Source organism: Trichomycterus rosablanca, chromosome 1, assembly GCF_030014385.1.
Source record: "Trichomycterus rosablanca isolate fTriRos1 chromosome 1, fTriRos1.hap1, whole genome shotgun sequence".
Taxonomy (NCBI): Eukaryota; Metazoa; Chordata; class Actinopteri; order Siluriformes; family Trichomycteridae; genus Trichomycterus; species Trichomycterus rosablanca.
In genome coordinates this window covers 37,525,197-37,540,601 of record NC_085988.1, presented here as the reverse complement: position 1 = coordinate 37,540,601, position 15,405 = coordinate 37,525,197, and the positions used below count along the sequence as shown (strand labels likewise).

General features: G+C 41.4%; 1 protein-coding gene across 1 annotated transcript in view; it reads right to left on the bottom strand.

Moving 5' to 3' along the window:
• Positions 1–15,405, bottom strand: part of pot1 (protection of telomeres 1 homolog) — a 114,657-nt gene that overhangs the window by 66,523 nt on the left and 32,729 nt on the right. The window contains exons 5-6 of the mRNA XM_062992292.1: positions 3,624–3,731; positions 3,424–3,477 (exon numbers count right to left, since the gene is read on the bottom strand). Of these exons, the coding sequence (XP_062848362.1) occupies positions 3,424–3,477; positions 3,624–3,731 (162 nt within the window). The remainder of the gene's footprint in view (positions 1–3,423; positions 3,478–3,623; positions 3,732–15,405) is intronic.

Sequence of the window (15,405 nt, the reverse complement as noted above, 5' to 3'; positions counted from 1 at the left end):
ACAGTGTGTCACAAAAGTGAGTACACCCCTCACATTTCTGCAGATATTTAAGTATATCTTTTCATGGGACAACACTGACAAAATGACACTTTGACACAATGAAAAGTAGTCTGTGTGCAGCTTATATAACAGTGTAAATTTATTCTTCCCTCAAAATAACTCAATATACAGCCATTAATGTATAAACCACCGGCAACAAAAGTGAGTACACCCCTTAGTGAAAGTTCCTGAAGTGTCAATATTTTGTGTGGCCACCATTATCTCCCAGAACTGCCTTAACTCTCCTGGGCATGGAGTTTACCAGAGCTTCACAGGTTGCCACTGGAATGCTTTTCCACTCCTCCATGACGACATCACGGAGCTGGCGGATATTCGAGACTTTGCGCTCCTCCACCTTCCGCTTGAGGATGCCCCAAAGATGTTCTATTGGGTTTAGGTCTGGAGACATGCTTGGCCAGTCCATCACCTTTACCCTCAGCCTCTTCAATAAAGCAGTGGTCGTCTTAGAGGTGTGTTTGGGGTCATTATCATGCTGGAACACTGCCCTGCGACCCAGTTTCCGGAGGGAGGGGATCATGCTCTGCTTCAGTATTTCACAGTACATATTGGAGTTCATGTGTCCCTCAATGAAATGTAACTCCCCAACACCTGCTGCACTCATGCAGCCCCAGACCATGGCATTCCCACCACCATGCTTGACTGTAGGCATGACACACTTATCTTTGTACTCCTCACCTGATTGCCACCACACATGCTTGAGACCATCTGAACCAAACAAATTAATCTTGGTCTCATCAGACCATAGGACATGGTTCCAGTAATCCATGTCCTTTGTTGACATGTCTTCAGCAAACTGTTTGCGGGCTTTCTTGTGTAGAGACTTCAGAAGAGGCTTCCTTCTGGGGTGACAGCCATGCAGACCAATTTGATGTAGTGTGCGGCGTATGGTCTGAGCACTGACAGGCTGACCCCCCACCTTTTCAATCTCTGCAGCAATGCTGACAGCACTCCTGCGCCTATCTTTCAAAGACAGCAGTTGGATGTGACGCTGAGCACGTGCACTCAGCTTCTTTGGACGACCAACGCGAGGTCTGTTCTGAGTGGACCCTGCTCTTTTAAAACGCTGGATGATCTTGGCCACTGTGCTGCAGCTCAGTTTCAGGGTCTTCTTGTAGCCTTGGCCATCTTCATGTAGCGCAACAATTCGTCTTTTAAGATCCTCAGAGAGTTCTTTGCCATGAGGTGCCATGTTGGAACTTTCAGTGACCAGTATGAGAGAGTGTGAGAGCTGTACTACTAAATTGAACACACCTGCTCCCTATGCACACCTGAGACCTAGTAACACTAACGAGTCACATGACATTTTGGAGGGAAAATGACAAGCAGTGCTCAATTTGGACATTTAGGGGTGTAGTCTCTTAGGGGTGTACTCACTTTTGTTGCCGGTGGTTTAGACATTAATGGCTGTATATTGAGTTATTTTGAGGGAAGAATAAATTTACACTGTTATATAAGCTGCACACAGACTACTTTTCATTGTGTCAAAGTGTCATTTTGTCAGTGTTGTCCCATGAAAAGATATACTTAAATATCTGCAGAAATGTGAGGGGTGTACTCACTTTTGTGATACACTGTATATGCAGATCACACATACAATCACAGATGCTGGTTTTTGCACTTTTTATTGACAGCAGTCTGGATGGTCTTTTTCATCTTTAGCACGTAGAATCCAAAATCCATTTTCCCCAAGAACAAGCTAAAACCTGGACTTATCTGGCCACAGAACACGTTTCCACTGTCTTTTGGCCAATCTCCCAAAAAACTCAAGTGTTTCTTTCAATTGGAGCAAAATTAATATATGGCTTGAGGTCCTGAGGGCTTGATGGTCACACACGTTCAGCATTTTCCACCTTTGGCCTTTAGGCACCGAGATTTCCTCTGACTTTCTGAATCTTTTCATGATATTATGAACTGTGAATGGTGAAAGACCTCAATTCTTTGCAGTCTTGCCCTCAGAAACATTGTCTTTAAACTGACTGACAATTCTCCCACTGTGTTTGGCACAAAGACTAAACCTTTGGTGAATGCTCCTTTTATAGTCAATCTTAATGACCTCACCTGTTGTGGAACTTTAAGAACCTTGGTTATACAAGAAAAAAAACAAAGCTTTTTTTTTTTTTACAGTATATTTACTAAATACTAGGGATGTAACGATGCACTCTACCCAGGATGCGATACGATTCACGATACTGGGTTCACGATACGATTTTTCCCAATTTTTTAAACTGAAATTGAAGACAAAGTTTCCCTTTATTATTTCTCTTAAAAAAAATAAAATACTGTATTTGTGATCATCTAATGAATGCCCTTTTATTTCAGAGGTAGGTACAAACTATGCAAAACATTTTTTTTTTATTATTATTTTTTTTTTTACCCCTTTTTCTCCCCTTTTAGCGCATCCAATTGTTCAATTAGCATCGTGCTTCCTCTCTGTCTATGCCGAACCCTGCCCCGACGGAGGTGATTAAAGCTAACCCGTATCCCCTCCGAAACACGAGCAGCAGCCAGATGCATCTTCGCCACCCACACATTGACGAGTTTGGCGCCACCTAGCGTTGCATGCGGAGAGACACACCCTAAGGGCACCCTCTCCCATCTCTGTGTAAGCGCCTCCAATCAGCCGGCAGAGAACGCAATCGCATTCTGACAGAGAGAGACCCACATCCGGTTCTTTGTCCCACCCCCCACATGAGCAACCGGCCAATCGTTGCTCATATAGCCACTCAGCTTCGAACCGGTAAAGCAAGGCTGGATTCGATACCACGCTTCTCAGAATCCAGCCCTGGTTGCAGCGCGTTTCTTTTTACCGCTGCGCCACCTGAGCGGCTGCAAAACAATTTTGAATTAAGCCCAATTTGGCTGAAAAACCCTGAATTTGGCAACCAGGCATATAGCGCCAGTGACGTTAACCAGGCGAGGTGTATAGCACCAGTGCCCTCTGCTGTTTAAAGTGGATATCGATTCATTTCACATGTCAAATCGATTACAATTTTTAGCTTTTATTGCATTTTCAGGAAGTGTCTCAACTTGTTTGCAACTGGGGATAGTAAACACACACACACACACACAGGCAGGCAGGCAGTGCAGCCAGTCATGACAATACTCTAATATTTTGTCTTCACAGCGCATTATTCCATAACATATTGACCAATGGCAACATCTAAAGCACTCAGAAAAAAAACATAAGCGGGATAAAAAAAACACACTGGGATATGGATTCCCTCCCAGAAAGTAATGTTCGCTCTACCTTTCTGCTCTGTCACACCACATTGTATGAAATAGTTGTAGTCAGACTCTCTGCATGAAAATGTAGCAGCATCAGCTTTACAGCTGCACTTACACACGCATAAGCAAATACTTTACCTCAGTGCTTGCAACAGCAGGCCCACTGGAAGCGGAAACATCAGAGGAGCACACCTGCAAACAACAGACCAGATAAAAATCAATCATCTGCAAGTGCTGCAAGCAGCAAATCAGGTGCTTTTATAGGTTAACATGTAGAAGAAATTATATTTGGGATTTCACAGCACCCAAGCTCTTAAATGTTAGCAACAGATACTCACATACACACAGGCGTCATTCGCAGTCATCTCCAAATGGCAGGGATGCAGTCTGTCAGTCTGTTCTGTGGGTGACCTCCTGATAGTGAAACCAGCCAATAAGACAATGTCCTAGAGCAATATGCAGTGGAACAGAAAAAGAGATAATCAAAAAGTGTACAATTCCAGTAAGCCGATCTTGAGCAGACCAGATGGAGAAGAGCCCAGGGAACCCAGTTTTGGCAGGATTTGTGAAAATGAGTAAAGACTCAATGGGTTATGTGCACCAAAAAAAGAGGAAAAAGGCAATAAAAAAGTGCATTTTCACAGTCTGTCATTTGTGGCTTATTTTTCCAAAAAACTGTTCAATCTGGTCTCACCCATTAAATTCCACTAGGGGCAACATGATAACGTCTAAAATTATTATCATGATTACATTGCTCAATATCAGTTTCCATAACTCTGATCATTTTATATATAACTAGGGTTACATTTAGAATTTTAGAAATTCACCAGAGCTGACGGCTAAGCCGTTACCCGAACAACGATTGGCTGTTGTTCACACAGGGTGGGAGCCAGAGCCAGGACCTTATAACTGATGCAATTATGACCTCTGCTGGCTGGTTGATGGCGCCTGCACAGAGTCGAGGAATAATGCGCTGATCAGGGTGTGGCTCTCCGTACACAAAGCTGATCCACATATGAACTCGCCTCGTGCAGGTGAAAAAATGCAGTGGGGCTTTCTGTGTGGAGTTCACATGTTCTCCCCGTGTCTGCGTGGGTTTACTCCGGGTGCTCCGGTTTCCTCCCACAGTCCAAAGACATGAAAGTGAGGTAAATTGGAAATACGAAATTGTCCATGACTGTGTTCGATATAATCTTGTGTGAACTGATGAACCTTGTGTAATGAGTACTACCGAGTAACTACTGTTCCTGTCATGAATGTAACCAAAGTGTGTAAAACATGATGGTAAAATCCTAATAAACAAACAAACAATACAAATTACTGACAAGAATGTGACTCATACTAAATACTCCATAGGTTATAATCCAAAAATGTTGGGACATTTTGTAAACACAAGAATCTGTGATTGATAATTTACTTGAAGCTTTATTCACTTTAACTAACCAAAGTACTGTACAAAGAAACACCTTTAGTGTTTTGGCTGACAGCTCGATTGACATTTTGTATATCTGATGCCCCCAACAAACTTGAAAAATTAGCAGGGGGGAAATAAAAGTAAACATTTTAAAGATTATTGAAATTTTTAAAACATTCCACAAAAAGCATGTGAACTTGTAATACATGAAGGATCCACCAAAGAATCAGACTTTACAAGCAAAGATGTGTCATGGCTTACTACTTAGTCCCAAGTTTCAGGAGTTGCCAATTGCCAATCAGTTTCTCAAAACAAGACAGCAAATAAGTTAGGTATTTTACTAACTTTTACATAATATTGCAAAGATTCAGAAAAACTGGATAAACACCAGTCAGAATCCACAGTTGAATGAGTGAGACATATAAGCTGTCAGGTGGAATTGTATGAGAAATTATTATGCTGCTGGAATAAATAAAGCAACATGGGCTCTGGGGTACTTCAGAAAATCATTGACACTTAACACACAACACAGTTCTCGCTTGAATCAAATGACAGTAGAAACATGTGCTCTGGTCAAATAAGTCCACATTTCAGCTTGTTTTCTGGAAAACAGACATCAAATGCTTAGTGCGAAAGACAAACAGGATCATCCTGACTGTTATAAGCAAAAGTGTAAAAGCCAACATCTGTCATAGTGTAAGGGTGTAAATTGGTATTTTAGAGAGACATATGCTGCCATCAGGGCAAAGTTTTTCCTAAGTCTATGGTTATTTCAGCAAGACAATGTCAGACCTCATTCTGCATGCACTACAACAAAGGAAATTTGTAGACGTGTGCTTGACTACTGTTGAAAACGTATGGCGATGATGAAAAGAAAGAATCAAGACAATGTGAGCACAGACTGTTGAGCAGCTAAAGTCTTGTATCAAGCAAGCATGGGCAAAGATTTCGTTTGCAAAACTGCAACAAGTATCTTCAGTTTCAATTAAAAAATGTAAATAATAAGAAAGGTGCGTGGTATCTTGCTTATACCATGTCAGTGGCAATGTTAAAAAACAGACACTTTAAAGAACAAGTTTGTGCTACTGCGTTCAGGTTGTTTTAAATGTCCACAAGCTATAATGTATTTGTAAATACTGTCTGTATATTTAGTCTGCATAGGGGTGGTACTTTATAAAGCCCACCATCGCTGAGATCCGTGTTTAAATCTTAAAACTGCTATTGGCCAGCCATTTGTCTACACAGACATAACTGGCTATGTCTAAGAAAGGTGTGGTGGTGGCACCCTATGCAGGACACTGCTGCCTTGCACCCAGTGTTTCCCAGTGAAACGGGACCTACCACGTCCCTGAGCAGATTAAAGCTGTTGATGAAAATAAAATGAACATAGGAATGTTAAAATTTAATGAATAACTGGTGACAGATGAAGAACTAATTGTTTATTTAATTCATTTCCTGCAGCTGACACAATTGAAAGTGAAGCTACTTTTCTTTCTTTCAGACTGAATTAAGACTCACCCCTCACCCACTCTCAGTGCGCTTGGGTTATTTCTGGAAACAAATCTGAAGAGCATCACAGTTCCAACCTAAGCCAATGAACTTATTATATAAATCATGAAAGGGGCGACACGGTGGTTCAGTGGGTAGCACAGTTGCCTTACAGCAACAAGGTCCTGGGTTCGATTCCCAGGTGGAGCGATCCAGGTCCTTTCTGCGTGGAGTTTGCATGTTCTCCCCGTGTCTGTGTGGGTTTCCTCCGGGAGCTCCGGTTTCCTCCCACAGTCCAAAGACATGCAAGTGAGGTGATTTGGAGACACTAAATTGTCCATGAATGTTTCCGACATTAAAGACTTGAACTGATGAATCTTGTGTAACCAGTAACTACCTATCCTTTTATGATTGTAACCAGTGTGTAAAACATTCTGTTAAAATCCTAATAAATAAATGAATAATTAATCATGAAAGACAGAATCAAAATAAGAGGTTTTACATCAGTATGATTGTAGGTAACAATTTGTTTACAAAAATAGTGTGGACATTGTAATGAACTTTATTTAAAATCTACAGTTGCTGCTCCTACTAGATGGGATGGTACCTGGCACGCTCTTACTAGATGGGAACCTGGCATGTCTGCACCAAAAATGTCCATAACTACAACAGACTTTTTCGCAGGCTGGACTGAACAATGATGAACTCCTCCAGGCCACCTAAGAGGGATGGGTCCCTGCTGAGTCTGGTTCCTCTCAATGTTTCTTCCTGTAATTTTAAGGGAGTTTTTCCTTGCCACTGTTGCACTTGGCTTGCTCAATAGGGGTTTGTGGTCTGTTGGTTCTGGATTCTGTAAAGTTGATTTGAGACAATGTTCATGGTAAAAAGCGCTATATAAATAAATTTAACTTGACTTGATACACATAACTCATTCTGTACAATACCTGCACATCTGGACATTATAAAATTATTATAATTCTAAATTGAAACTGTTATATGCCGGAATAATACTTGAAACATTAACAGACTCACAGTAGATTATACTCTCATGCTGTATATCTGTACATTCATAGCTTTACATGTATATATTGAACAAATGGTGCAAGTTTTATGTAAGATTTACGTAAGCAAATGTGTGTTTTGTATTTAATGTGTGTTAAAACTGTGAGGGACTAAGCACCCAAGATTTTCACTCACCTTTCACACCTGTGTTAATGTGACGTGACAATAAAAGTGAAACGCTGAACTAGTTATGCTTATGTTACTGTTCTACATTACTGTCATTTTCAAAAAATTACAATTTTTACTTGTTTATAACTGTGTAATGCGTTTTATATTTTGATGGGATGGTACAATCTCATACGTTACTTGGTAACCGTCGACTAATGACTGTTGGTTATACGAATTTGGCACAGTGATCTAACCAGCAACCGGACCATCGGTGGAATCCAAGCTCAAATCTGAGCAGTGCCAGCGACCTGACCAGGTGGCAAACCAACAAAATTGGTCGTGTTTGAGGATAGTCAAGTCTAGTCAAAGTTATTTTTATTGCACTTTTTACAATAGACATTGTCTCAAAGCAACTTTACAGAATCCAGGATAGACCAAAAACCCCTGCTGAGCAAGCTGAGGGCGACAGTGGCAAGGAAAAACTCCCTTAAAATTACAGGAAGAAACCTTCAGAGAAACCAGACTCAGCAGGGACCCATCCTCCTTGGGAGGCCTGGAGAATAATTTGATTGAAAAGGATAGGAAAGTTGTACGGTGTTTCTTCTCTCTGCCACTTTGTTATGCTATTTCCGCGACTGGCTGAGGTGCCGCTGAACAGTGTGGAGATTCACTTTGAGATTAGCTTGACTCCCTGTACACGATAAAGCTCTGTGTGGGTCCTCACCACCGACTAGTGAATAAGAAAATAATGTAGAAAAGTTATTCAGTTTGTCAATTCCCTCTGAACTCCTCTGCTGTTTCATTAAACCAGTATGATTAGTATTATGATTACACTTCAATATGTTTCTGTTTTAGATTGCACGGAATTAGAACGGTGATTAAACTTTTTGAACAGAGAACCAAATTAATACCAATCAATACATACCTGACAGTCATCTAGAAATGATTTCTCAGTCATAAATCACATTAAGATTAGACTAGATAGAACTTTATTGTTATTAAGAAAGTGCAAGTACAAGTCAATGAATTGCAGATAGCATCTTACAAGAAGTGCAAAGAAGCAAGCATATACACTGATCAGCCATAACATTAAAACCACCTCCTTGTTTCTACACTCACTGTCCATTTTATCAGCTCCACTTACCATATAGAAGCACTTCATAGTTCTACAATTACTGACTGTAGTCCATCGGTTTCTTTACATACCTTTTCAGCCTGCTTTCATGCTGTTCTTCAATGGTCAGGACTTTACCAGGACCACCACAGAGCAGGTATTATTTAGGTGGTGGATCATTCTCAGCACTGCAGTAACAATGACATGGTGGTGGTGTGTTAGTGTGTGTTGTGCTGGTATGAGTGGATCAGACACAGCAGCCCTGCTGGAGTTTTTAAATACCGTGTCCACTCACTGTCCACTCTATCAGACACTCCTACCTAGTTGGTCCACCTTGTAGATGTAAAGTCAGAGTCGATCGCTCATCTATTGCTGATGTTGGAGTTGGTCATCTTCTAGGCCTTCATCAGTGGTCACAGGACACATTTTTGGTTGGTGGACTATTCTCAGTCCAGCAGTGACCGTGATGTGTTTAAAAACTCCATCAGCACTGCTGTGTCTTACCCACTCATACCAGCACAACACACACTAACACACCACCACCATGTCAGTGTCACTGCAGTGCTGAGAATGATCCACCACCCAAATAATACCTACTCTGTAGTGGTCCTGTGGGGGTCCTGATCATTGAAGAACAGGGTGAAAGGGGGCTAACAAAGCATGCAGAGAAACAGATGGACTACAGTCATTAATTGTAGAAGTACAAAGTGCTTCTATATGGTAAGTGGAGCTGATAAAATGGACAGTGAGTGTAGAAACAAGGAGGTGGTTTTAATGTTATGGCTGATCAGTGTAAATGTCATGTAAAAAAAAAAAAAAGTGTTTGTTTACCATTAGAATGTGAAAGAAAAAAGAAGACCGTTTTTGAGTAACTACGACAGAAAACCAGGAATTTCCAAAGTGTACCCAGTTTTACTTTTCTGAGAGATCTTAAAATGAATACATTTCTGAATCACAGCTAGACTTGCTTCTTAGTCACAGTAAGTGGTAATCTCTTAAATTCTCAACAAGGACACAGAATAAACATGACATCCCACCACACACAGCATGATGCTATAAAAAGCTACAGTAAACAAAACATTCAAATGGAGAGTTCATAACATGATGCACCAACATTCTAAAGTGAAAGACATTTAGTTATATGCAGCACAATAAAAGTGAAATGAATTGAGCTGACCTATTGGAAAGTAGAGCTAAATTAGTGCTAAAGCTTTTCCAGTCTTCCATTAGCTGGCTTGTTTCCAGGTCACGCCAATGTACAAATTACACTTAAGCATCTTTATAAAACTGTATTCTGGATTCCCTAATAGCTGCATAATAACTGTCCTCTTTCTCCAAATCAAATACGAAAGCAATTAAAGTCTGTGCCAATTTCTGCAAATTTGATCTTTGCTCACTGACTCAGAAAAGCTAATGAAATGCAGACAACCCTTAGAATAGCTGATGAGTGTCAACGTAGCTTTATGTGTAATCATTAAAGGGTTTTAGCATGCGTTACAATGGGGTTCTCTTTTCCGAGGCTATCTGGGAAAAGAGAGCACTTCATAAAGAAGAACAAGGCAAGTCATGCTCAGCCTAACAGTAATGATACAGCAATAAAGAAGAGACGCGATGAAGAGCTGTTGATGAAAAAATAAGCTCTCGAGAATAATAAACAAAATGAGAGCTAAGCCCTGTATCGAGTGCTTGAGAGCAGAGGAGGACAAGATTCTGGAGAGGGGAGGAAAAAGGAAAAAGAATTGTAACCTTCAGTCAAGCAGAGCACCAAATCTCGGATTAAAGACATCTCAGAAAAAAAAAACACTTTTGTCAAAAAGCCACCACTCTTCAGCAGGGAGGCAATTTAAACCCCACTGATAGAGTTGTGTTTCTGATGCTGCAACATCCATGTTATGTCATTTTTACAATATATTCATACACACTGGTAACTTCATTATAACAATGACTCCAGTGATTGTGGAAATTAATCATAGGCATGAGAAAATACTCTGCTGTTCAAAACACTATTTAATGTGGATGTGATGATTCACTAGCCATGTTTACATGCAGCCTAATATTTCATTAATAATCCGACTAATAGTTCAATCAAAATTGAGTACATCCATGTATACATCTCCACGTCCATGTGTACCACCTGTATACAAAATAAAATTTTGAGTTCCAGCATTCCACAATAAGCAGGTAAATGGTGAAAGAATCATGATTGGGTATCAGCCATAACATTAAAACCACCTCCTTGTTTCTACACTTGCTGTCCATTTTATCAGCTCCACTTACCATATAGAAGCACTTTGTAGTTCTACAATTACTGACCGTAGTCCATCTGTTTCTCTACATACCTTGTTAGCCTGCTTTCACCCTGTTCCTCAATGGTCAGGATCACCTGACCATTGAGGAACCTACGGTGCCTACGGGGCACTGTTGGCTGGATATACAGTGTATCACAAAAGTGAGTACACCCCTCACATTTCTGCAAATATTTCATTATATCTTTTTATGGGACAACACTATAGACATGAAACTTGGATATAACTTAGAGTAGTCAGTGTACAACTTGTATAGCAGTGTAGATTAAATGTCTTCTGAAAATAACTCAACACACAGCCATTAATGTCTAAATAGCTGGCAACATAAGTGAGTACACCCCACAGTGAACATGTCCAAATTGTGCCCAAATGTGTCGTTGTCCCTCCCTGGTGTCATGTGTCAAGGTCCCAGGTGTAAATGGGGAGCAGGGCTGTTAAATTTGGTGTTTTGGGTACAATTCTCTCATACTGGCCACTGGATATTCAACATGGCACCTCATGGCAAAGAACTCTCTGAGGATGTGAGAAATAGAATTGTTGCTCTCCACAAAGATGGCCTGGGCTATAAGAAGATTGCTAACACCCTGAAACTGAGCTACAGCATGGTGGCCAAGGTCATACAGCGGTTTTCCAGGACAGGTTCCACTCGGAACAGGCTTCGCCAGGGTCGACCAAAGAAGTTGAGTCCACGTGTTCGGCGTCATATCCAGAGGTTGGCTTTAAAAAATAGACACATGAGTGCTGCCAGCATTGCTGCAGAGGTTGAAGACGTGGGAGGTCAGCCTGTCAGTGCTCAGACCATACGCCGCACACTGCATCAACTCGGTCTGCATGGTCGTCATCCCAGAAGGAAGCTGACGCACAAGAAAGCCAGCAAACAGTTTGCTGAAAACAAGCAGTCCAAGAACATGGATTACTGGAATGCCCTGTGGTCTGACGAGACCAAGATAAACTTGTTTGGCTCAGATGGTGTCCAGCATGTGTGGCGGCGCCCTGGTGAGAAGTACCAAGACAACTGTATCTTGCCTACAGTCAAGCATGGTGGTGGTAGCATCATGGTCTTGGGCTGCATGAGTGTTGCTGGCACTGGGGAGCTGCAGTTCATTGAGGGAAACATGAATTCCAACATGTACTGTGACATTCTGAAACAGAGCATGATCCCCTCCCTTCGAAAACTGGGCCTCATGGCAGTTTTCCAACAGGATAACGACCCCAAACACAACCTCCAAGATGACAACTGCCTTGCTGAGGAAGCTGAAGGTAAAGGTGATGGACTAAACCCAATTGAGCACCTGTGGTGCATCCTCAAGTGGAAGGTGGAGGAGTTCAAGGTGTCTAACATCCACCAGCTCCGTGATGTCATCATGGAGGAGTGTAAGAGGATTCCAGTAGCAACCTGTGCAGCTCTGGTGAATTCCATGCCCAGGAGGGTTAAGGCAGTGCTGGATAATAATGGTGGTCACACAAAATATTGACACTTTGGGCACAATTTGGACATGTTCACTGTGGGGTGTACTCACTTATGTTGCCAGCCATTTAGACATTAATGGCTGTGTGTTGAGTTATTTTCAGAAGACAGTAAATCTACACTGCTATACAAGTTGTACACTGACTACTCTAAGTTATATCCAAGTTTTATTTCTATAGTGTTGTCCCATGAAAAGATATAATAAAATATTTGCAGAAATGTGAGGGATGTACTCACTTTTGTGATACACTGTATTTGGTTGGTGGACTATTCTCAGTCCAGCAGTGACAGTGAGGGTTTAAAAACTCCAGCAGCGCTGCTGTGTCTGATCCACTCATACCAGCACAACACACACTAACACACCACCACCATGTCAGTGTCACTGCAGTGCTGAGAATGATCCACCACCTAAATAAAACCTGCTCTGTGGTGGTCCTGTGGGGGTCCTGATCATTGAAGAACAGGGTGAAAGCATGCTAAAAAGGTATGTAGAGAAACAGATGGACTACAATCAGTAATTGTAGAACTACAAAGTGCTTCTATATGGTAAGTGGAGCTGATAAAATGGACAGTGAGTGTAGAAACAAGGAGGTGGTTTTAATGTTATGGCTAATCGGTGTAAGAATCCATCAAACAGTCAAAGAAAAAATACAGAGTTTCTCAGGAATTAGAGAAAAAAAAAAGTTAATACATACAAGCAACATTTGACATAATTTGGCAATTTAAGTTAAAATTAAAAACATCTGATTCTCTTGACAAACGTCTATGAGCACTATTATTCAACCGCCAGCCTCAGTACTTGGTGCAACATCCTTTTGCCCTGAAAACCTCCAATAAACAATTTCCTTCCGACATCTCTTGTTTTTGCCCATTCTTCTAGTGTAAATGCTTCCAGCTCATTAAGGTTTGATGGCGTTCGTGCTGCAACTGCTTGCTTTATATCCCACTGATGGTTTTCTATAGGATTGACACTGAGAAGGCCACTCCAAGATATTCTAGAACTGATTTCCTAACCAAGCTTTGGTTGATTCTGAAGTGTGCTTGGGCTCTTTGTCTTGCTGAAAAGCCAAATTATCACCAGGTTTCCATTTCACCACAGACAACATAACATCCTCTTCAAAATGCTTTGGTATTTCCATGAATTCCTGAATCCTTGAATCACACGTTCAAGATAAAAAGAAAAAAACATAGGCTGCATCCAGAATCGCATACTTCCATAATTCCATAATTTCATACTTCCATTCAACTGGAGCTGCGTAGAAATTCGAAGCGGAAGAAGAAACAAGAAAGATGGCGGAGTCCTCTGTTTACAAGTGTAAGTAAGATAAATAAAATAAAAATATTATTATTGCTTACAACCCTAAATAACATTATGATTAGTGCAAAAACACGATAAATATCCAAAATGTTGGCGAGTGGGGTTTGAAATGAGCATGTCTGTAACTATGGTGATATTACATCATCACATCCTCACGTCCTCACGTCAACACTTGACGTTGGTAAGATGGTGGATGTAGTACGTAGGGGTGTTGCATGCATACTGCACACTTCTGTACTGAAAGTATGTACTTCTTTACCGGCCGAGTAGTGCATACTTCCTCAAATCTAGTACATACTCTGTAAGTATGTGATTCCAGACGCAGCCATAGTCAACTGCCAAATTATACACCAACCAGGCATAACATTATGACCATCTTCCTAATATTGTGTTGGTCATCCATTTGCTGCCAAAACAGCCCTGCAACTGTGATGCCCTGTGTATTCTGACAGCTTTCTATCTGAACCAGCATTAACTTCTTCGTCTGTTGGATCGGTCCACACAGACCAGCCTTTGCTCCCCACGTGCATCAATGAGCCTTGGCCGCCCATGACCCTGTCGCCAGTTTACCACTGTTCCTTCCTTGGACCACTTTTGATATATACTGACCACTGCAGACCGGGAACACCCCACAAGAGCTGCAGTTTTGGAGATGCTCTGACTCAGTCGTCTAAACTTTGTCAAACTCGCTCAAATCCTTACGCTTGCCCATTTTTCCTGCTTCTAACACATTAACTTTGAGGATAAAATGTTCACTTGCTGCCTAATATATCCCACCCACTAACAGGTGTCGTGATGAAGAGATAATCAGTGTTATTCACTTCACCCGTCAGTGGTCAGTGTCAGGTTTCTGCATCAAAAAACATGACCACATCATCACTGACCCACCTTTATGTTGGACTGTGGGGATTGTATTCTTCTGGTCATAAGGCTCACCTTTCTTGCGCCAGACAAACTATCAAATCAAATAATTCCAGTTTGATTTGTTACTCCATAGTACTGTGTACCAGAACTTTGCAGGCCTGTCCAAGGACCTTCTGGCATATTCCAGTCAACCTTTCCTGTGGTTCTTGGGCAAGAGTACTGGCGTTTTGGAGTCTAGCCATGATGTCCCTGGTTGTAAGTGATCTTATAATCTGATGATTGCCATCTGTCTCAGTCTTAATCAGGTCATCCTTTAAGCCTTTTGCAGTAACAGGGGTTTTTCTTTCTAGTCCGAATATGACTGCTTAATATTTGTGATTTCTCCAACATTTCTCTCACATGGGTAAACAATTCACATGCCTTGAGGAAAACAGATTTTGACTGAGCAGTCAACCTTATTTCATTGATATAATGTCCAGCTCCGGAATCTACATGACCCATAACAGATGCTTTCCACAGGGGACAGGAGTTAGCATGGTCACTTTGACTGGTATGCAACTACACAGCCCCATACACTAAATGAATTGAGGCAGTGTGTTGAGTCACATTCACCTCATCACCAGTATTAAAATGATCTGCAAACTGAGCCACAGTAGCCCTTATGTTGGTTTGTACCAGATGCCATAGCCTTCAGGTCCCCTGGCAGCAACAAATCCAACAACCTGTTGGTGGTTCGTAGCATGCCACTACTCAGACCACTTTTAGTTTGTACTCGCCAGGCTGCCCGTGTGCCTTTCCTGCCGTATTCAACACGTGTACTACAAATAACAACTATTAGCCCAACATTTTATAAAACCCTGACAGTGACATGGACAGTTGTTATGAAGTGTGTTTGTTTGTGTGCGTGTGTGTTCCTTAAAAGCATTGAGAGAGCAGTGTGAGGTAGGTGTTTCAGAAACTAGTAGTGTATCATATCTC